This window comes from Rhopalosiphum padi, chromosome 2 (genome assembly GCF_020882245.1).
Source record: "Rhopalosiphum padi isolate XX-2018 chromosome 2, ASM2088224v1, whole genome shotgun sequence".
Lineage (NCBI taxonomy): Eukaryota > Metazoa > Arthropoda > Insecta > Hemiptera > Aphididae > Rhopalosiphum > Rhopalosiphum padi.
In genome coordinates this window covers 19,072,013-19,097,314 of record NC_083598.1, presented here as the reverse complement: position 1 = coordinate 19,097,314, position 25,302 = coordinate 19,072,013, and the positions used below count along the sequence as shown (strand labels likewise).

General features: G+C 26.2%; 3 protein-coding genes across 3 annotated transcripts; 2 read left to right on the top strand and 1 right to left on the bottom strand.

Annotated features, from left to right (window-relative positions):
• The first annotated feature begins 4,462 nt into the window (after positions 1-4,462).
• LOC132922126 (lymphoid-specific helicase-like) lies at positions 4,463-13,812 on the top strand. The gene is made up of 17 exons (XM_060985474.1): positions 4,463-4,683; positions 4,868-4,989; positions 5,823-5,912; positions 6,227-6,309; positions 6,459-6,586; positions 6,744-6,834; positions 7,005-7,106; positions 7,627-7,809; positions 7,871-8,091; positions 8,159-8,381; positions 8,777-8,938; positions 9,611-9,714; positions 10,506-10,713; positions 11,073-11,309; positions 12,514-12,673; positions 13,123-13,227; positions 13,301-13,812. The coding sequence occupies exons 2-17, from the start codon at positions 4,914-4,916 to the stop codon at positions 13,414-13,416; spliced, it is 2,289 nt and encodes a 762-aa protein (XP_060841457.1). The 5' UTR covers positions 4,463-4,683; positions 4,868-4,913; the 3' UTR covers positions 13,417-13,812.
• A 1,743-nt stretch (positions 13,813-15,555) lies between these two features.
• On the bottom strand, positions 15,556-18,287 carry LOC132922650 (uncharacterized). The gene is made up of 2 exons (XM_060986275.1): positions 17,421-18,287; positions 15,556-17,009 (listed from the first exon to the last, which is right to left on the bottom strand). The coding sequence occupies exon 2, from the start codon at positions 16,924-16,926 to the stop codon at positions 15,997-15,999; it is 930 nt and encodes a 309-aa protein (XP_060842258.1). The 5' UTR covers positions 16,927-17,009; positions 17,421-18,287; the 3' UTR covers positions 15,556-15,996.
• Positions 18,288-18,718: 431 nt separating this feature from the next.
• LOC132922651 (estradiol 17-beta-dehydrogenase 8) lies at positions 18,719-21,761 on the top strand. Its single transcript, XM_060986276.1, has 6 exons — positions 18,719-18,879; positions 18,959-19,075; positions 19,125-19,315; positions 19,422-19,600; positions 19,667-19,794; positions 21,505-21,761. The coding sequence occupies exons 1-6, from the start codon at positions 18,849-18,851 to the stop codon at positions 21,588-21,590; spliced, it is 732 nt and encodes a 243-aa protein (XP_060842259.1). The 5' UTR covers positions 18,719-18,848; the 3' UTR covers positions 21,591-21,761.
• Positions 21,762-25,302: the final 3,541 nt, after the last annotated feature.

The following is a 25,302-nucleotide window of genomic DNA, read 5'->3' as shown; positions in this document are numbered from 1 at the left end:
TCCCCGAGACGATCTCGGTGTGCTTGTAAACGTCGTGCGGTCCGTTAGTGTCCCGAGGCGTATATTATATTGTACATATGGTAACTATGGTAAGTGTATATCAGGTATATCCAGGTACATACACGACGGCGGCGAAGAGTTCATGACTGCGAGAGTATTACCGCTGCTGCAACGGAGGCGACCGGTTGTTGTGTAGTATAAAATATATGTATAATATACAAATGTATAATTTGTGTGCGTATGTTAGACGGCGGCAGTAAATTCAGTACCCGATAAGTTCGCGGTGAAATGGCACACAGCCTCTTTGGCCATGGACCAGTTTTGCGCGCGTGCGCCCGTTTGAACATTTTTACACTTTTTATCGCTCCCCTTCACCGAGGTTCCTTTCGTCCGCCGACAAGTCTTATATCCGGATTATTTGTTCGCGTTTGTTCGTTTTTGTGCCCCTTTTTGTTTTTTCCTGCTTTTTATTTTTCGAATAAAAACGAAAACGCGCATCTTACACATCATCGAATATTATATATAGTTAACACGGCGCCAACGATCGTATCCACATATTATTATCTCATCGAGCATAAATCGCATAATTATATCGACTTTTAGATAAAGTGTACGCCATAATATCGATATGAAAATTAAATTTTGCGTACATATGTACGACGATGAGCGGCAGGCCGTCAGCATACAGGTCGATACTGTTCCCTGAAAATTAATAATTATAATAGTTATATAGTACCTAAGTACGTAATAGTTATTATACGTGATAAGTAATGATATGACTCAAAAAAGATAATGTTTTATGAGCGTGTTGTGAGCTTAACGTAGTTGACCACAAAACGGTTTAAAATTACAAGTTATTTGCGTTGAGTGGTTCAATAATATTGTTAGCAAATTCGATTTTAACTCGTGGAATCGTGCAGACACGTTTCTCGTTAACATCTTTTGTATTCATAAAATACAATCGAATTTATTATTTTTATTATTATTCCAAAACCTCACAACTAGATATTATTCAATTATTGTAATTTGTAATCGCTATTGTTTTGGTTTATTCTTTATTATTCGTGAGTTTAAAATATAAAATACATAGGTACTTATTGTATCTGCATTTGCGTATTACTGCAGACGTAAATTGAAAATGTTCAATGAAGATACGTTCTCTTTTATGGAGTATGAAAAAATGTATGATTATAAAGGGTTTCTATGATTCAAATTTTAGAATTAAAAATATTGGTAGGTTCTACTTTCAAGAAAAAAATATCCACAAATAATTAGAAAAACCCTTTAAAAATAAGACAAAAAAGCATATAAAATTCCGTTTTTAAATATTTTTGTACATAATATAGGAAATTTAGCTTACGTCCTACATTGAATATTTAAATTTAAAAGCGTATAATTTATTATTATTATTATATTGTAGGTAAATTGAAAAAAGGATACAACAAATTTACAATACTTTCTTTAAATAAACAGTTATTTACGCAATATAAATAATATTAAAATTAATTTTAAAAAACTGAAAAAAATATAATATTACTTATACTTCCTCTGGTTAAATATAAGTTACATTATTTATGAGTTTATGACAATATCTTATTGCATATAAAATTTAATACTAATACAGTCGAGTTGCTATAATTTGAACTTCAATAGCTCGAAAAACTTCATAACTTGAAACTTTTTTTTATTTCCCTAGAAATAAAAATTATATACATATATAAATTCGAGTTAGATATCTCGAATAGTACATATCTCGAAGTGAAGTTTCATCTCCTTTCAACTTTGAGTTATCGCGACTCGACTGTACATTGCATTTAATTGTAATAATTCATTCTACGCGGAGTTTAGAGTATAATATTATGTATAAGATATTAAGATGTAGTGTGAGACATACGCAGTAATTTATATTAAATACCTTTAGTAAATGTTGAGTACCTAATAATAATTCCTTAATCGAGAAAATTCATCATAGTCATTATCGCAAGATCGGGTATAATCTGCTTATTTATAGTTGAACCATAAAACATCCGAAGATTTCTCTTTTTTTCTCGTATGAACAAATATAACAAGTCATTGAACTAAGTAATTTTCTAGAGTTTAAATTAAGACTATTAAAGTATCTATTTCATGAAATGTACAATATTTAATATGTTTTAATTTTAATTATATTTAATTTTATTAGTTTATAGGCTTATAGCTATTTTTATTTATTAAACTTTAAAGTTAAATCAATAAACACTAATTACCACAACGGTTCTATGATAATATTACGTTTCATATTATTTTAGTAAATTTGTAGTTGTGATATGCATTGTCGACGAACGCTGCTTTATTCGCAACGTATACACTCATACACACGATTAGTATAAAACCTAATACTGTGTTCTCATATATGTTAATAGCCAGCAGGTATCAGACAATTGACAAGTACAACGTGAATTCACAAACATAAAAAACCTACAAGAAAGACTAACGCAAACAATATGATTAGGTATATTTTAAATACACACATTAAGCCAACAAGATCCACGACAGTCTTCGACGTTAAACACCTTCGAATTAATTCTCCGATTAACCTACCTTTTATTGGGATTCATTATTATTTATTATAGATTTAAAACTTATAGACAACTAAGCATTTTTAATTGTTTTATTAGTTATATAGGATATAGGAATTCATATTATGATTAAGTTGTAGAATGTTGTAAATTATTGTCTCAGCTTACTTAGGTACTTTATCTACACTATATACACAGAGTGTTCCGTGAGGATTTCCTGAAATCATGGAGATATCATAATTCTGGTTTTTTAATAAGATTCATAGGGACAAGAACTACAAATATTTCATGTTTTAATTTATTTTAATGTTTTGGTAAAAAAATTAAAAAAATATATTTTTTACTTAATTATTTTAAAAAAAATTGGAGATAGATTGTAGAGTTTATTTTTCTGAAAATATTGACATTTCATCATTTTAATTTCATTAATTTCCTGATTTTTAACATTTTTTCTAGTTTCAAGAAAAACTACCACACTGAGAGCGTTCGCCGGCCGTACGAGCACACAGGACACAGGCCACATGTTTGATGTAATAATATTATATTATTGTATACCGTTTTATTTTCGTCAATATTTTCATAAAAATGAACTCTACAAAATAGCAATCTTCAATTTTTTTGTAAATAATTAAATAAAAAATATATTTTTTAACTTTTATACTTAAACATTAAAATAAATTTAAAAATGAAATTTTTGTATTTCTTGTCCCTGTGAATCTTATTAAAAAACCCGAATTATGATATCTCCATTATTTCAGGAGATATCACCATAGGTAAATCCTCACGAGAATTATGTACACATTTACATACAAATTTAAATTATCAACTATTATTCAAATACTAGCTATTTCTAAAGTCAAACGAATACTCAATTTAACAATGTATACGATAGGTAGTATGATATTACATTATTACCTATGTGTTTTTGATCAATTTTAGAAGAATAATAATTTTTTATAGTTTTCAAGGCTGTCTCTATTTAGATTTTGAAATAAATTTAAGTCGAATTACAAAAGGAACTGCCCGGGTCGATGATAATATCTTTGAAATTGTCTCGTATCAGTGTAGCACTCGTAGCCCAACGTAGTTAAGAACGCCTTTACTAAATGTAGGTGCAGATAAAATGTTTTTTGGTGTATTATTGGTAGTGTTTTGTTGCCCCTGGTTTGGAGTTTGTAGCGAGCAGCTGTCGATATAGTTATTAATTATTTATTATTGACAAAAATACTGTTTTCTGTGCCAAGAGCAACGAACCGGTCGCAATCATGCGTGTTGATGTTGAATAATTCAATTTCTTTTTGTCGGTATTTTCAATAGGTAATGTTATGTTTTTAGTAAATAATATTGATATTTTAAATAAATAATGCAAAAATATGATAATATGTAATTGGTACCTTAATAAACAAATATATTCGCTTTTCATAAATTCTTCATTCTTCACCATCGATAAACTAAAAATCGACTTACAATAGTAACAATAGAAAACAATACAGTTGCGTATCTTTGTGTCCTCAATCGTGTATAAAGTGTTAAAATAATTAAAAGAAGTATAAAGATCAGACTATTAGAAACCAGAAATTGTCTATAGTAGACTATATAGTAGTTTAATCTTAAATTTAATTTTTTTTTTTTTGCTGTTATGTTTATGTTATAATTAATAATATTATAGTAATATTGTTCTGTGGTAATATTCAATACATTTAATTTATTCTGTGATGGTAACATAATTAGGTTACCGCTGTTAATACGACTGTGGTAAACACATGGATATATATATACATATGTCTATGGGTAAACATAATATTTTTGGTCACTGTTCTATGGTTATATGTATGACAAGGTAAATTATTTACATGTGATACTGGACCGCATCATTTTCCCTCCAAATTCGAGATAACCAATTCTTGTTTGATTTAGTTGCTGTTTTCGTTGTTCTCCCATCGGCAATCACCGAATCACCCCTTATTTCGTACTCGCGATCTCATGATTCGTATTTATTCAAATATTCGATGGTACCAAAGTTCTATGATAGTAGTTATAACTTAAAGTTGCTTAATGGTTTTTCAGTAGCTAATTAAAAATTATATTTTTTCGAAATTCGAAATTACAATTCATGTTTATAAATGTAAGTATTTACAATATAAGTTATCAATAAATGTGAAATGTATGCTTTATTTTTTGAAAAATTTCCCTAACTAATGTAGTCTTAATAAAGTTGAGTGATGGAGAATTTTGGATATTCAACATTGCCCGTATTTGTATATCGTATTAGCTATTTAATCACTAATATTATATATAATTTATTACAGTTCATACGGAAAATGTGGTAATTGAAATTAAATCGATTATATAATAATGGAAAATGACATAAACCAAGAAAGAAAAATGAGCGAACAATTGAAATTAAATGGTCAAGACAGTGTAGATATTGGTAAGATTGAAGAAAATTAGAAATAAAAAAATGTTTAGTTATAACTAATTATTTAGATAGTTTTTAAATTGCCATAATTAGATATTACATTATTTTCAATTTTTGATATTTTTAACTTATAAATTAACCCAATAAATTATTAGTATCTTAACACAATGCGTGTGACACCATAAATTTTGTCACTGTGTGTCTGTATCACTTGACAGCTTCAATATTTAAAATATTTAACCTCTATTGATTGATATAAATAAAAATATAAGATAGTGAGGAGAATTAAAAACCGTTAGTTTGTTGATCAGTGAACAATTTTTAAAGACTAAATTTTACTAAAAATTAATCTATGTAGTATGTATTGTCCTAACTCTTAATTCGATCAATTCCTATCTTTATCATTTAAAATTATCATTGGTACAATTTCTGCTTTATCTATTAAATCTATGAGCCATCTGGGGATTTTGGAATAGTTATTTGTTGAATTTACAGGTTATAGTTATGTTTGGTTAAGAATATTTTTACTATATATTTATTAATGCAATATAACATAATTATTGGCAATATTATGTGACGGTGCAATTATTCAATTAGTCCTAGAACAAAAGTATAATTATTTAATATTGTAAACTCAAAAAAATAATAGCTTTCTTATTTGATTTTTTTTTTATAATTTTAAATACTTAATCATATAATATTTTGTTTTAAAGAACAATTTTCATTGTATGTAAATAACAATAAAAGGAATAATAAAATATGTTCAACTACTATAGAATCTGCATTCTAAGTATTATATTTTATTACAATTTCAGTTTAAAAGTAATTGTTATTGTTTTATTTAGTTAAAGAAGAAGATGAGTTATACAAAACAAAATATGATATAAGTGAACATGAAAATCATAATAATATCAATGAAGATATTGATATATCAAGTAAGAAGTTTCTAAATTAAATTAAAACTAAAAGTATTTTTTGAATGTATCTGATCTGAATATTTAATAAAAATGCTTTTATTAAATTTATCAAATATTATTTCAAACTATCATAATGTTTGCATTTTCACATTTTATATAAATTTAAAAACAATAATTTAAATTAATTCGATAAAAATTCTGTACAACACAACTGTTTGTCGATTTTCAATATAAATTTACTTTGTTTTTCTATATTTTAATAGTTTGTAATAAAAAAATAAAATAATATTTAACTTGATTCATAAAATATTAAATTTATAATACTGTTTTAGACATTGGGTTTTTTCCAAAGGAATTATTATTGGAAGAGCAGCGTCTAAATGAAGATCATGCAAGAAAAGATGAAGAAGCTTTGGTAAATAATTTTATCTTAATTTCTTGCTAGGAAATTGGAATAGAAATTAAATCTAATTTTCGAACCAAATATAATTTAGATTTTATTCATATAGAAATTTAATATTTATTCATTTCAATTACAAATTATTTTTTTTAATTTTTTGTTAGGTTGATGATTTAGATGAAAAAAAAAGAAAAGAAAGATTTCAAAATTTACTTACACTGTTGAAAAGTAGTATTAAATTATCTAATCTTTTTGAATCCAGATTAAAAAAATGTAAACTTCAAATTATTAAGTAAGTATATAAAGTTTAGTTAATTATAATTTATTATTTAATAGATTTTTGATGACTAGAATATTAATACAATTTAAATACTGTTAGTATACATATTTACAATTACAAGGTATTATGTTGTTTCAAATAATTAATTAATTTTATTATGTGTTTTTAGAAAAGAACTAAAAAAAGCTAAAAAAATGAAAGAAAATGTGCCAAATTCTAATGATGAATTGACCAAAATTACAAATAACCAATCAGTTGAAGTAAATATATTGTTTATGTTTGAATGTATATTTTTATAGATGATTAATTATTTATAGCTATCTTTTAAATATTCTTCTTCAGTTAAAATTATAGTTATAGTATTGTTTTCACCTGATCTATAAATTGGTTAAACTTAACTTCATATATTATATTCAGTATTGATGTTTAGGATGTAAACGAAGAAGAGTATTATTTAAGCCTATTTCAACAACCAAAATTATTCAACGGAAATCTTAAAGACCACCAAATTGAAGGTCTCTTATGGATTAGAGTATGAATGTTAATTTATAATACATATTTATTATTAAGATTATTAATTAGAAACATTTTTTCTTAAGAAAATGTTGTACTTGCATTTGGTTTCTCCATTTTACCATACCAAAATATACATTCTACAGTTTTTATTTTGTGAGCTTAGCTTAAATATTAGGGTGAAATGACCTATTATTAAGCTTAAAGGTAAGAACATTGTCTGTATTCTCCTGTTGGTTTTTAGCAATATTTTAATTTATAAGCAAGATGATTAGTATTTACAAATGCTTACAATTGATTTAAAAATTTAACTGATGAGAGAATACAAATATTGTTCTTACATTCAAGTTTGATTATAGGTCATTTCACTCTAATATTCAAGCCAAATGCACAAAATTTAAACTGCTAAACATATATTTTGATATTATAGTGTTAGTAAGACAGATAATACATGATGGTTCAACATCCTCTTTACATTTTATAAGATTTATACAACTATATATACAAAAAAAATTTTTATCTTAAAACCTTTTTTTTAGACCTTGTATGAAAATGGTTTAAATGGCATTTTAGCTGATGAAATGGGACTTGGTAAAACTATACAAACTATAGCTTTCTACTGTTTTCTTTTGGAAATGGGAATAAATGGACCATTTCTTGTCATTGCACCACTGTCTACTATTCCCAACTGGCTGTCAGAATTCTCAAAATTTTCACCTAAGGTAATTAATTAAATTTATTATTTTAAAGATAGATATTTATACTCTTTTATCATTGTTATAGCTTCCAACTGTTTTATACCATGGTACAGAAAATGAACGCATTGCATTGCGACCAAATTTCAATAAAACTAAAAAAGTTCTTAACTTAAATTGTCAACCAGTTATAATAACTACTTACGATGTTGTGCGTCGCGACATAACATTTTTGAAAAAAGTTAATTGGAAATTCATTACAATTGATGAAGGACAAAAAGTGAAAAATGCTAATGCTCATATATCTAAGTGAGTCAAATATACTTTAATGGTTGATTTATAAAAAAAAAATATTGACTATAACTAATATTTTTAGGTGCCTACGTGAATTTAATTGCACCAATAAGCTCATACTTACAGGAACACCTATTCAAAATGATATGTCAGAATTATGGTCGCTATTGAATTGGTTAATGCCCAAAATTTTTGATCAATTAGAAGATTTTAACTCTTGGTTTGTTATTGATAAGTTTTTTGATTCTAATGACAAAATTATCAATATGGCCAAAAAGGATGAATTATTAGATATCATTTTAAAGGTAATCAAATTCATACTTAACACTGAACAAAGATAAAATATTAATAGTGTAGAAATGACAAATATTAAATTTTTCAGCAAATTAAAAAAAAATTTTTGTGATAGAATATAATGAATTATTTTTTATTTTTATTAGTTATTTAGTATTTTTATCATTTCAATTATACATATTCCAAAAGTAATTTATTTCTTATTATCTATTAAATAATTAGTCTAGAATTTAACATTGTTGCTACTTTTTTTTCTATGATAGATGGTACACAATAAAAAAAATACAAAAAAAATTTTTAGCTGGGAAATATCTTCTGGGTGGGCATTAATTAGTAAATGGTTTAGACCAGTACTAATTCTTCAATAAAAAAAATATGAAACATTAACCATTGCATTTTATTATAGATATTAAAACCCTTTATTTTGAGAAGAGAAAAAAAAGATACTGATCTAAAGCTCCCACCAAAGAAAGAAATAGTTATTTATGCTCCACTTACAGAAACACAAAAGGTATTATATGAAGCTACATTGAACAAGCAAATGGAAATATTACTGAATAAAGAAAAGGTATTTTTATTTTTGTGATTAATGATGCTTAAATAAAAACTAATAAAAATGTATTTATTTTTCAAAAATATTTTTTGTAATTGTGGTGCTGGTTTAATATATATGTACATATTTCTGTGTTAGGGTAAACTAAGTTCAAATATAAACTTATTAATGGAAAAAGAAATGAAACATTGAATTATTTCCTAAAAAACAAAAATATGAGAAACAAAAAAAATTTTAATTTTTGTGGAATATATTTGTTTCTTTTTTAATATATTTATCATTTCTATTTGACACAGTTTTTATTATTTTTAAGCTTACATTATTAAATATTTTTTTAATAATAATAATAATAAAACAATAAACATGTTGCTTTGCACATTAAAGAACGAGAATTTGGAACAAGTTTCTATTCTACAAAACTTATTTTTTAAAAAGAACTTTCCTAACATTGACATTTTCATTTCTCAGTCTCGCGCCTCAATATAGGTTTACAAAAGTTAAGCTTTTTTATAATAATTCTCTTATTTGTAGCTATTTGTTTAAATTACTCCATACTTTTATTCTAAAGTCTAGAATGATAATAGAACCCATTTTAAAACCAATAATTATTTTCTTTTTACATTAAACTAATATTAATAATACTAATTTTAATAATTATTATTATATAAATATATCATCAATTTTCAGGATTCTGATCTTATTCTAGAAGTAAAAAGTAAGAGAAGATGCGTGGAAAGCATAGTAAAATACACTGATATTAATGCTATTAGAGTAGATGTGCCTGAAAAAGAGTAAGTGTAAAAATATTTTAAATAATGTTGAAAATTCAATTTTTAGTATTGACTTATTTTAAAGTAAAAATCCGTGATCTATTCCTATCAATACCATGTAAGCTATTTAAACTTTCAAGGTCTATATTATTGCTGTACTTATATTATATATTGTGTAATTGAAGTTATTGTGAAATATATTAAAATGACGCTACACCTGTATGTGTTGTCTCCATCTAACAAATGTAAAATATAGCAAAATCTGTTTTACACGAGAAGGCTACAGTCATAACTAAGAAGATAAATTTTCTATCTGCTAAAAAAGAGAACTTAGGCTGTGAAAGATCATTTTTATTTTTTCAATATTGGAACTATAAAAAACATTATTCAAGTTCAAACATTTTAAACAGTAAGAGCTTTTTTCATATCAGCGATATTAAAAAAAAAATTATAAAAACTATTTCACGGATAATGTTCTCAACTATATTGTATATCAATTTGGAGTCTTAATTATCATTACTGTGATTCTATCCCACACAAAACAGTTTTTACTGTTTTACTTTTATAAGAAAATACACGTGAATGTAGCGTCCTCTTAACTTTCTTTGCCATATTTGTTCTTGATAATTTAATAATTGTAGTAAGTTGTAAGTCTATGACTTACAGATATATTTTGTAATGTCAGTTTTTGCTGTATAGACAACTTATCTGTAACATTAAATTAAATATTGGTGTCTAGCAACTAATTATTATGAGTTATAAATTCATGTAAGATGATTAATTTATTGCAATTTTATTATAATTTTTTTTAGGCCAGAAGATAAAAGTATAGCTATTTCAGTTTGTATGCAAAACACATTTATGCAATTGAAGAAAATTGTTAATCATCCGTACCTTATTCAAATGCCTTTAATTCCTGGTGAAAACAAATTATTGGTTAATGAGAACATAGTTAAAGTCAGTGGTAAATTTCAGTTACTTGATGCTATGTTAACAAAATTGAGAATACTTGGTCATAAGGTATTGTATATAATTAAAGTATACCTTAATAATGTTTTATTAATATTAAATAATGCATTGATAATTTTGAATACTCATTTATAAAATTTTAAATAAAGGATATTAACACGTTGACTACCATGCAGCCGCCAGTGTCTGTTTAAAAATAATTAGGTATTGATAATTTTTAGACTGCCGGCTGCCGCATCATATCATTCGTAAGAGGCCATACAGCCACATGTATATATAGGAATATAGCTGTTCATCTTAAAGATACACAATGAAGTGTATTTAGAATAATATTATAGCTAAATGATTAAAGACTTAATACTTAAAGAAAAATATATATTTACTGTTAACAGTACGTTTTAAAATTTTAGGTGTTGCTATTTTCTACAATGACACAATTAATGGATGTAATTGAAGAATTTTTGATGTTTCGTAAATTTTCATTTACTAGATTGGATGGAACTATGAAAATTCAAACAAGAGTTGATGCAATGACAACATTTAACAGTGATCCAAATTGTTTTTTGATGATGATATCAACACGTGCAGGTGGACTTGGTTTAAATTTAACATCAGCGGATACTGTTATTTTATTTGACAGTGACTGGGTAAGGGTTTTTTGAAAAAATTAATACTTATAGAAAAGTAACAAAGGACAGTGATTGAAATAGGTTTAGTTCAGTCTGACCACATTCCTTCATATTTCAGTTTTTAAATTTATGTTATTCTGTTAAAGATCTTATAAGTTCTAACGATATAGTACACATGAAAATAAAAATAATGCTCTCTACTGTAGAAAATAAAGCACTGCATACGTTATTTGTAGCCTTGTATAAAAATTTTAGCGCATACAATAAACTTTCAATTGTCGAGTATTGATTTCTTGTTATGTTATCAATTTAAGTCATTTTTAAAAGTTTTTAAATTAGATTTTTAGTTAGATTTTATACTCGACACACGTTAAGATCATGACCGAATGGCAGACCATTTAGTGTCTGTTAAGCGCAGCCGGCTTCATATTGGTTCCTTAAACACCCATTTTCAGTAACTTATACCAGCTAGACAAACATCATGTAAAACATTACGTTCTAAACATGTGCCAAATATAATAAGTCAGCAGAAATCAATCTTTTTAAATCGTAAATCCTTTCAAGCATTAGATATATTATATTTTAAATTCTTACAAATCAAAACATAATATTATATTAGTATTAATGTATGAGATATGTTTTTTTTTTTTGAAGTTCAAAAAACCTTGCTTTAGCCGTCAAACATTGCTTCTAATAGTCAAAATTAGACCTACAAGCTTTCGATTTATTTTTTAATAAGGTTGAATAAACTCTGTCCAGCAAGACAACACGCCTATCCTGCATATCCCCCCGTGTCACTACTATCTAAAACCGGTTCCTCTATGCAGAGTATCGTTTTGGAATGCCTAAAAAACTGATTTTGGTCAGTTTGTGATGTGTTCTTTTGCAGGACAGAGTAAAAATTGGTTGTAGTATGTTGTCAAGTACTTTCCAAATTCTATTAATTTTTAATAATTATTTTTTATGGAAAAAAAATGTATAATCATTCATCAATGTTATTTAACTATGATAAAACAATATATATCCCCCAGCCACAAACCTAAAGATCAGGTTACCTAATAGCCAACTGGTTGTGCTACAGCATGTAGCATGTGTTTTGTATATATGGATTTTTTTGTTGACCAGTTAAAATAAAAGTATAAGTGTTGGATATGGAACTTAAAAATCACAGAAGAAAAAAAACTAAAGTTAATTTATAATTATATAAGTATTAATATTTCAGAATCCACAAGTTGACTTACAAGCTCAAGATAGATGTCATAGAATGGGCCAAAATAAACCTGTTGTTGTATATCGTTTTTGTTCTAAGAATACTATTGATGAAAGAATATTGAATTTTGCAACAGCAAAAAGAAAACTAGAAAAAATGATCATTGGCAGTGGTAAAATAATATTGTATTATTTGTTTAATTTTATATGATTCTAACAATTATTTTATTTAATGTTTAAATAACAATTTGTCAAATCAAAGTTGGCTATAAATAATAATATATTTTTTTTGTTTTCAGAACTAGTATTAATATTTAATAATAATTAAAGCGTTTTTAAGTGTAAAATAAATCTATATTTTCCAGTTTCAATATTTTGTTAATTAACATTAATTTTAATTTTTAATTTTACAAAAGTAGTAATTTTCAGTATATACTCAAAATTCTAATTTATTATTAATTAATTTAAATTTATGATGTTCTTATTTAACAGACGAAAATAAAAACTTGTTTGTTTTAGTGGAATGTTATTGCTATTTAACAAAATATTCTTAGTAAAATGTATTTTATAACTGAATGAAAATCTTTATCATATACTTATATAAAAGTTTTGCCAATTTTAGGTTCATTTAGTAGAACTACCACACTTACCTTGTCAAGTATTGAAGAACTTATGAATTTATTGAAATCATCAGAGTACACTAAAACAATGCAACCAAATGGATTTAGTAAGTATTTTAAATATAAGTCTTATGTGTTTAGTTGTGTAATTTTTTTGTTAATATTATTTTGTTTCTATAGTTTTATCTGATGAAGAATTGGATGCTATTTTAGATCGATCTGATATGCAGAATTCAGCTCCAATAACACATGCTTCTCAATCTGCTGAACACTTTAAAGTATTAACAAATTCCTAAATATTATTTTGTCTACTAGTTTTTGTTATAGAATTACTAAAAGTTAACCGCACCTTTAATATGTTATTTGTAAATTGATAAAATATGAATTTTAATGTTTAACGTAGTTTTTATACACAGTCAGTGAATACTTATTAGTTATATTATATATATATATATACATACACTTGTGTGAAATGTGAATACTTTTAATTAATAATTATACTTAATACTCGGATGTTTGAAAGTAAAATAAAGTCAATTTAATTTTTTTTTTCACAATTTATTTTTGTACGAAGATGTCATAAGAATAAAATCATAAAGGATAATATATGTTTTTTTTTATTTATGTGAATTGTGTATTTGTGTATAGTGTGAATAACATAATAAATAATTTCAGATTTTAAATTATTAGAACACTGTTACATGTGTATTTTATATCAATTCTGTTTGAGAAAAACAATAAATGTTATGTTCAGTTTAAATATTATTAAATAATGAATTAATAAATATACTCTGTAATATACTAGTATATACAGAGGACTGTATATGTGCACAATGCACACTTGTAAAAACTATAAGTCATCAAACAAACCGATATTTTTCTCATAAAATTTGTGTTTTATTTTAAAAACCACTTTTTAATGCCGTTTAATTTACTTTTCGTGGACGTGTTTTAACCGCTATAAATGACCGTTATTAAAGTACCTATGAACGTAGGAAAAATCATCGAACATTGAATAAATGATTGCAGCCACCCGTGTAATACCTATTCATAACGATCTACATGCGACGAATATAATTCCTGAAAGTCAATGCAGTTTCATAAACCAGATTAAGCTGTAAGCGAACGAACAATAAAATTGGTATTGTGCTCTTCGGCGAACATCCGGGATAGCGATGTCAATCACCTTAATCTATAACAGTGGTGGTGGGGGGTGGAGAGGTCTGAGGTATAAATAGTATCTTTATATTATTATTTACAGCTTATTGGATTCCACGAAAATAGTGATATTGTTCTTAAACATATATGAGTACCGATAATGGTGTTCAGATGCTGTAAGATTGACCTCGGCATTATTCCCGTCTATCGAAGATACAGGGAGAAAAGATGGCTAACCCCATTAAGATGAAATACACGTAACACAATATAATATATATAATATTTATATCTTATAGATAGCTCTCTAGTAGAACTAGAGCACGGATTTCTATGCAATTGCATATTTTTCCATTTTCACATTTTTGAGTTTACATGCTAATTTAATGGAGGTAAATTTAAAAAAAAATCTCGTATACCCTTAATTTCCCTGCGTGCCTAGGTTGCCTATGCGTAAATCCGCCACTGGCGGATAAATATATTTTGTACTAATCTTTGTACCTCGTGGATTATAAAATATTCATTCAAAAAATATACCAATAAAATGTGTTATATTAATGTTATTACATTGGTTTATATTTACCTACATAATAATATTATACACGTATGTCACGAACAAATATATTTATATTATTAAAATTATATATTAAACTATCTTTATGACTCTATACACACAACACACTCACTATAATCACACAATAGAATAATATGGCAGGAATCATCGACATCGACGTATTTTTTAAACAAGCAATAATTAAAGAACTTATAAGCTCACGTTGACGATGTCATCTGAGATGTGATCACGATTTGCAGGAAACTAGCGCTGCCGGTCGAGTCGACTGTCGAATAACTGCTGAACTGCTAACATCATTTTCGATAACAGACCTAATGGCGACGCAGAGGTGACTGTAAAGGACTCAATTTCGATCAAGGGAGCAGAAGTGAGGAATTTGTTTGGGGACCTGGTCAGGCTAGTCGTTTAGCTAGATCCGGGTGTGCATATACCGCAATTCGTTCTCGCTGACGAAGATTTGTTGCGAAGTGAAAAAGCGCCAGGCGGGTTTTGCGATGTGTGTGTGTTGCTTGCCGCTTGGGTCTTAGTTACCACCCCTTCGGCCGAAAACACCAGATACAGGACGACGGAGACGCAATGATCGGAGGGAATCTATACGAACAAAAGTCCGGTAAAAAAAGACCAGCGAAAAAAAGTCCGGTTTATTTATTATACATATTTATTTATAAGTATACATTTTTCAACTTAAATCAATATTATAGGTAGGTACAATAAAAATTAAAATATTACATAAAATATGACATTATAATTTTTTGGTCAGATTGATTGTTACTTTTAAATAAAAATAAAATTTCATGTCGTACAAGAAAACATTGATGTTATTAAAAATAATAGCAATAATTTATAATACAATTATTACATTTGAATTCAGAATGAAAAATCTATATCCTTAACCTGGTATCGCGAAAAAATAACCCCCGAAAAAATAACCCCATATGCGATTTTGTAAGATTTTAAATAATAATAATTGTATAATATTCAAAACTAAAATGTATATTCTAATAAATACGTGTATATGAATATTTTATAAACTCTAATAGTCAATATTTTCAATTACGGTCAATAATATATACATATAAATAAAAAAAAATGTAAATAAATTTCTTGGTAAAATTGCATATGGGGTTATTTTTTAGGCAAATCAGGTTTATAACCTTGGCCGTGTCCTAATATTATGTCCCACTTGAGATAAAAACTCTTCAACACTTAGCTCGGAGTTATGAATTCGCTTGCATAATGTTTCAAGCCTGATGTTTTTTTGATTCATTTTTGATTTTTTCATGGTTTGTCCTGTACTGCTTAATGCTATTTTTGTCCTATCGGCTCCAAAGTCTAACTTGATTTTTTTAATTAGCACCCATATTGTTGGATGACTATGACCTACCAAGTGTGTGAAGCGGTTGTTCCATGCTTCACATATATTGTTAGTTCTGTTTTCACTATTTAATGTGGCTTCAAAGACATTCCATGTTTTTGGTAGGAATAAAGGATTAGTTTTTCTTAATTTTATGTTCATACCAGCACCAACTCTCCTATATGAACCATTAACATATGTGGTGTCAAAGTAACTCAACAAATCATGCGCTTCAGAAATGCTTGTTTGTTTTAAAAAATCCATTCCTTCGTGCACCCGTTCAAGGGGTAAGAATGCCAAACTATCAATCATCGAACAAAAATGACTAAATTTGTCATCATTCATATAAATGTTTTGTAAACCTAAATCCTGGATTTTGCGAAATGTACTCTGGCATATATAATAAAAGCACCCTCTAATTTCTAATTCCGAACCAAAAATATTAGAAGCCGCTGTAATTACTGCTTTTTCGAAATCTATATGCAGAAACCTGGGGTCAGGAAACAAATTTTGCTCTTCACATTTTTCAATAATTATTTTAAACATTGTTTCATAATTTGAAGTTGTCTTACGTTCTAACAAACAATATACAGCAGTAATAAAAAAATCATTTTTTGGGACTCTTATAACGTATAATTGCATAAAATGCTTAAGACTGAGATTAAAATTTCCGTCACAATACCAAGTACTTGCCTCTGCTAAAATACGAAGTCCTTCATCCATAGCGAAAATGATAACTCTTTAGTGGTTTAAATCCATGTTGTCGGATAATAAAAATTGTTTTTCTTCATATAATGACCAATCGCCTAAAATACAAATTAAATAATATCATTAATATTTCAAATATTATAATTATAGGTACATAATACTGTTCATACTACATAAAATACTATTTATAACGTAATAAATTTAACGTAATATCACTTTAATAATAGAACAATAAAATTGTGTCTATTTGTAGTTATACATTTATAAATTTGTGTACAAATGTGTTGTAAAAAACTTAAAAAATGATAAGGATAAAAAATATTTAAAAATATAATTTTTTTAATAAAAACGTTGGTTTTGTAACAACTTGAAATTATGTAAAAAAATATTTTCAAAAACATTAATAATTTTTGAAATAATGAGTGTTTAATGATAAAAGAATGACTCGGTATAAAAAAAACGAATATTTCAAATGGCTAAAAATAGTTTAAAATAAGTGAAATATTTACCTTCAATTTTTTAATCTTCTAAGCAAGTAGGTAGGTTTGGGAGGATTTAAATTGCTACGTTGCTTTTGAATAACACGCTTAACAGAATTTTTATTAGGTATATTCATTAAAATTTCATCCGGAAGACCACTAACCGCCTCGGCAAAAATCTGACTTGGTTTATCGTATGATAATTTAGCATGATTTTTTATGTTGCATTTGAACTGTTCTACTTCCGATATATTCTTATCGCTTGCATGATTGTGTTGTTTTATTAATTTAGGATTAGAAATGTCGTTTGATGTACATAACACTGCATCATACTCGCATTTCATTTTCATGCTACATTTCTATCGTAAATTATTTCTTTGTTTATGTTGTATTGTGTTCGAGTATCCCCCGAATACTATTTTATTTATATTATCACCTTTTGTTTTTAATTTAAATATTTCACTCATTTTCACAAGATTTGGATTTAAAAAATGTATAATGATTTATTATTAATGATTTCACAAAATGTACGGTTACAGCGTTTACGATACAAAACATCGACTGAGCATTTATCCAGGGTAATTCAATTTTAAATGAAAAATAAGTAAAGATAATGTGTGACTTTTCATTTAAAGCGATCATCTATAACATATAGGTAATAAAGATTATATTCCTATAATGGCTAATACTGAAAGATAATAGTATTAGGTGACCCAACTTAATAAAGTCGCCTACAAACGATAAACTAAACTGATAATAAATAAACTGGACTTTTGTTAGCCGGACTTTTATTACATCGGACTTTTTTTCGCGGGTCTTTTTTTACCGGACTTTTGTTCGCCGGACTTTTAGGTAGAATACCGATTGGAGGGTATACGAGAAAGAGCACAGATGCTTATTGTGTTGTCATTTGAATGTACTTTTTTTTAATCTTACTTTTTCCTTTGTCTAAAGACCAATTTATTTTATTTATATTAATACGTTTTGTTTTAGATTTTAGTTTATTTATTGTTGTTATAATTTAGCTAAATTTTTAAAAATTTATATTTTTTTTCCATTATCTATTTCATTATTCAAAATAGAATATGTTTTCTGAGCTCTTGAGCCACGTTTTTTAATTGCTGTTTATTTTTAAAAAGACCAATATTTGTATACATTACTATGTAGTCTTGTTAAAGCATTTGTTCTGAATTTAATTTAGATATCGTAATAAAATATAAGGTTTTTATTTTTATATTATCGTGTGTACTTGAAAAATGTCCTTCCACTCGTCGGCCGCTCTTATCAGTCTTATCAGTTCTGGTGTTATCAACAGTACAGAGTTCGCTAGAGTATGAATTCTGGTTATTTTTTTTTGAATTAAATTCGTCAAACTTCAGTCTCAGTATTAGCATTTAGCTGTGACATTTTATTTATTAATTAAATTTTGTTTCAAAGTAGTCCGTTTGTACTCTTGATATGTTACCAGGAAAACTAGCTTTTGTGACTGGTAAGTTCGATTGTAAATTGTTGAAATGTATAAAATCTGAGTTCAAATGATTTCCATACTGGTACATATGTCGTTGCAGGAGCCGGAGGAGGTATCGGTCGAGCGATTTGCCGTGTGATGGCTCGAGAAGGTGCTACAGTCGTAGCAGCAGATCTAAACATAAAAAATGTACAGACCACTGTTGAAGAGCTCACAGGTAGAATTCAAAACTTATTAGAGATAGAATTTAGCAATACAAATTTTAGGCGAAGGTCACAAAAGTTATCAATTGGATGTGTCCGATGTTGAATCTGTCACAAAAGTGTTGAAACAAGTGTTCACGGATTATTCTGCACCACCGACTGTAGTCGTCAATGCTGCAGGAATTACAAGAGATAATTTCATGTTGAAAATGTCTGTGCAAGATTTTGAGAGTGTATTTAATGTTAATGTAAAGGTAATAGAGAAGTTTGGTGGTATAAAGAAATCAACATTGAAGTCTGATTACAATATTTTATATATTTACCTATGTTAATATTAAAATTGTACCATTATATTTAAAGGGAACTTTTCTTATCACCCAAACCATTTGTAAAGAACTTGTGGAGAAAAATTTATCTGGTTCCATAGTGAATATTGGAAGTATAGTTGCACAACGTGGTAATAAAGGACAGTGTAATTATTCAGCTAGCAAGGCTGCTGTTGAAATCTTCAGTAAAACAGTAGCATTAGAAATGGCACGGTTTGTTAAATTTCAATGTTATAAAAATTGTTAAGTTTTATTAAAATTGTATTGTTTTAATATTAGACACAACATCAGATGTAACACTGTGTTGCCAGGATTTACAGTATCTCCTATGACTGACATGATACCTGGGAACATAAAAGAATTTTTTAAAACTGCCATTCCCATGAATAGATTTGCTGAATCTGAAGGTAATTATTTTTGATATAAATAATATAAAATACTTATATTCATTATCGACTTATTTTACCACATAAGCTTATTGTACATTATTTATATAGATTGTTTATTTCTAATAAAAAAAAAAATATATTCATTATCATAATACTTCAAACAAATTTATGTATGAATTAAGTCAATACATTTTTACTAATGAATAATATTAACAATAATAATATTGCTGAATTCCTCCATCTAAATACTTAACTACTTTTAATTATATTTTTATTTCTGTATACTTAAATATGTAGGTATAATAATTAATTTTGTTTTTAAATAACATTGAAAATAAAATTAATGTTCATATTACATTAAATTCTTAAATGTACTTTTTTTTTTTGTTTTAGTTTCAATGTATGCTATTTATTATTTATCTATAAAAGTAACAAGTCATTGAGTGATGACTGAGTACAGTAAAATGTTATAAAAACAACTCATTGTTTGTTAAATTTAACTTTATTTTTATTACCTGATATTGCCATTTAGTTATTTCAACAATTATTATTTTTAATTCTAATTTAAGTACCCAGTGATAAAAAAATTGCTCATAAATATTATAAAAGTTAATTTAATCTTTAAAGTATATATTATTTTTATTTTTATTAATCTGTGTTAGTTACACAACTGTCTAAATTCCTAGAGTTTAACCGTTTTATTAAAATAAATGCTGAAATAAAAATATTATGTATTATTAGGATATATAATATATTAGTTGAAACATACAACTATTTTTCATTCTTTACTTATACTTTAAAATGTGTCTATAATTTTATTTATTAAATTCATATTAACACATTGCATTTATTATAATTTTTCTATTGACAATGTTGTAAAATATTAGAATGATGGCCTTCAAATACTTTTTCAGTTATCAAATACTACCTATCAAAATGTATTTGATTAAATTTTAAACACTAATTTATTGTATTGAATTTTTTTCTTTAATTATTTTTTTTTAATCTGAATTTAAAATAATTGGGATTGTTTTCACAATAAACAATTGCCACTAAACTCTTAACTTTTTACACAATATTACTAATATTAATTTTGAATTATTAATATTTATGAAATGTTATACACAATCAAATTATAAGAATAATAATTATTAGAATGATAAATAAATAATGTAATATAACAACAAATAATTTAAATTTAGTTGTGAAAAAAATTACAAAGTGTCTTCACTGGAAGGCTTCTTAAATCTGTCCTTTCCTCAAGCCACTTATTCAATTATCTATTTTACTTATTGTTCATTTTATGTAACAGATTGTAAATAAAAATTAAATAAATAAAAAAAAAAAAGTTGTGAAAAATGTTAAACTGTAGCTTTATTGTCTTACTGATATTTAAAATTCAAAAATATGTAATGAAAAAACTCATACATTTAAGTTAATATAATTTACTAATTGATTACAATATAATATCTCAAAAAAAAAAAAAAAATAATAATAAATATTTAATATAGTAGTATTGTGTACTTGAATTATATGTTAATACATCTGAATTATGTATCATTAATTTATGTTTTTATAATGTTGTTAGCGTATATAATGTTTGCTGATGTTAAAATTTACTGTCAAATTAAAAATGTTGAAAATCTAAATTTTTTTTATTTAATTTAAATAAACTTGTATTATAAAAAAATATATAATTTAATATATTATATAATTTTAATTTTACAGAAATAGCTGAAGTAGTGACATTTTTGGCGTCTGAAAAAAGTTCATACATTACTGGTACATCAATTCCAGTTAGTGGCGGTTATTAATATTAGAAATATAAATTGATTGCAGCTTATACACAGGACAATGTTTTGATAAAAAATTATTTTTATACATAAAGATACTTGTTATGTTTTTAATAGTTTTATAATTATATGGATAGTCTACTTGTATATTGTTTATGAAGTTTTTTGAAATAAAAATAATTATAATAATTATTTTGTTTGTATTTATTAAGTATAGACAGTGTTCCAAATTTCACGTGACAGCAGATTTCAACATGATATACTTAAATTAGGAAAAAATGACCTATGTAAAAACCTTTTTGAATCATATTATAATCAAAATTAATTTGATAGTAAATATATTTTTTTATTAATTAGAATGACTTTAAAAATTCAAATGGGAACCTAAATTTTTGAAATATGATTCGTGCACAGCTTAATTTTTAATCCATTTTGACGGATTGTTAACATACATGTGGTAATAATTGAAGGATTTATCATTATCTGAATATTGGTGTTAATTTATAAAATTCTACATTGAATAATACTAATAACTTTTGGTTAACATTTTTATTTTTTATCCATAGTTTTTGACAATTCTTACTATTTCTAATGTATTTGTTATAAGTAAATAATAACTTTTTTTTTTTTTAATATTTCTTGTACGGTTTCAAATTTGAGTTCTTAGTAACTTAGATGATGAAATCACAATTTATTAGCAGAACCAACATTGTTCTTAAGGATTAAAGTGAATTGATTTTTATTCAAACTTAAAGTTAAGAAATATTATCTGTTTTTACATTGTTTTTTTTTATATTAAAATTTTAAATCGAGATTAGTACATTTTTAAACTGTAATATTCTACATAAGTACACATACACGTGTATCAAAAATTATAGTTAAACTTACTAAAGTAGTCAATTTTCCTATGTTGATAATTAGTCAGAGAGAGAAAACAAGTAGAAAACATTAATTCAATATTTAGAATATGTATCTAAAAGTGTGACAAATTGTACAATCAGTAAATTTATTTCAAACATGATAATGCTTAAAATGATCAGTAGTTAATTTTAACATTTTGATAACAAATCATGAGCTATGACTGGAATAATATTAATATTATCATTGATTATAAAATATAAAGTTATAAAATCAATGATATTATGTACATGTAAAACATAAAATACAAGAATTTCTGTCACCAGCCTACATACTACAACTTATCAACAACAATTAACTTTGTTCTGTTCCTAGATATCTAGTACTAATATTTAATTGGATAATAGCTACAAATACATATTAATATTTAACATTACATATAAAGAAGAATTGAACGCTTTACTAATAAATAATACTTAATAGACAGTAAGTAAATATTTCATGATGTTAATTGAGTTGCCTATCTTCCAATTGTACCTATATGTTTTTAAGAATCACTATAAAAGATGGTTTTCCTAATGTAAAAATCTAAAGTTATAGATTAAAGAATAACGAATAATGAAAGTTAGATGTAATTTATTATATAGGTCCATATACAAATTTTATTCTTTATTTGATAAATGTAAGTATGGTGGGGGTAAAAATTGAAAAAACCCCCTTCAATGTTATATAAAAACCGCCACTGTCGACGAATTGGATAAGCATTAGATATAGGTTCCAAATTTTCAGTCCAACATTATTAATAGGTACCTTATTATTTTGATGTTCCTAAATTAATCAAATATTATTTATGAATAATTCAATAAAAGATAATATACAATATTATGTTTAATCATAATTGTTGCAAATATGATGTACCTATATCTAAATAATAGGGTAATTGGATATTATATACAGTGAAACTTCTAAATTCCGGACACTCTCAGTCGTCGTAATTTTGTCTGTTATTTAGAGGTTTCTGCTATTCAGAGAGGAAAAAAATTCTCGAAAATAATTAGGAAAAATTAATAACTACATATAGGTATGTACAACGTTTATTTAATATGCGTATAATAATGATATACCTATGTATTATATTTGTAATATTTTACAAATATTAATTGTAGGTATATATTATTATGTATGTAAAAATTTACGAAAATTAACATTTATTAAAAAAATCAGTTAGTTAAGTTAGTTTATCTTGATCTTGATACATAGTAACTTCGTGTACTAATGCATTTTATAATTATTCAACTGCCAATACTTTCGTGTGTAATGGAATCATATACACAACTAAGTACGAATAAGATAACTTCACAGAACATAAACTAGAAAAATGTTTTTATCGACGCGATAGTGGACAGATAAGATAAACTATAATTGTACAATGTACATAGTATAATATGTATAGTACTAACTAGGTACCTACTAAGATTAGATTATATATAGATAGATATTTATCAAGGCAGTCCAATATTATTTTATATTTAAGAGATAAAAATTGTCAAAATCAAAAATGAAATTGCCATAAAAGTGTTGAAAATTTATAGTACCCCTAAAAACTTTCGCTGTTTGAACGTATCCGCTACTTAGAGATGTTCGTTAAGGGAGGTATAACTGTACCTATATCATTAATCGTATTATTAAAATCGTTGCACATTTTGTTTGAAACGTTGGACTCTACTTAATACCTACTTATTATTTTATGTTTGGCGATGAAATTTTGACAGCTATATAATAATGCATTGATTAATACCAATGAATATATTCTTCTTCTAGTTAATTCACTAATGTGATCCAAGACAATTTTGTGGTATAAGGTGTATCGTGTATTCGTGTAATATTAATATCATGACGCAGTATAAACCTACCCAATGGGATTGCAGGTTATAAGTATGATAATAAATGCGTGTGACCGATATATTATGTGTGCGAGGACAGAAAATTGATCGAACGCGCCCCCGCGTACATACTCGTATTATATAATATATATGTATAATAATAGTAGTAATAATAATAATAATATATAATATGGTTCGTGCGGTTTATCCGAAGCACATCTGCGTCGTTGTACACGCTTTGTGCGGGACGAACGCAGTGTTATTTTTTCCGATCTGTGTGTATTTCGAGTGGATGACTACTATGACCGTGTGTGTAGGAGTGGGACGGGAAGCCGCGGGATAAGGGCACTCGAGGTTTCGGCCGGTGCATTGTGAAAAGGTTTTTGCGACGAAGATAGACAGAGAAACATCTGCAAAGAGAGAGAGAGAGAGAGAGAGAGTGATAGAGAGTCTAGCCTAGGTATATATTATATTATTATTATACGCGAAAATACGAGAAAAACAGGAAAGCTTCAAAAACGAAAAAACGAAAAAACGAAAAAAGAACCATTATATTTGGGCAAAGCACGAGTATTTTAAATAATATTAAAATTATAATACGCCGATATCTCCAAATGTCAGGTATCGTATTATATTATTATACTGCAAAATAATTATTTCGTCTCACAAAGATTGACCAGCATATGCCCTTTAGGACAGGATAACGGCGAGTATAGAGATGTGAGACGTGTTTATAGTTACAAAATATTTAGGTATAATTGGTTTAAGAAATGTATGAATAATTGTTAAAAGTATTTAAAATACAATACTATTATTGTTTTTTATAATATGAAATTAAAATGTAACGATTAGGTTTTTTTTATAACGATTTTGCTAACATTCATATGATATACGATATCTACTAAAACAAGTTAACTTAGAGCAAAGTAAAATTTTGAATTTGATCACTGAAAAAACCAAAAATAAATCTCAGTTGGAAGAAGCGACAGCTA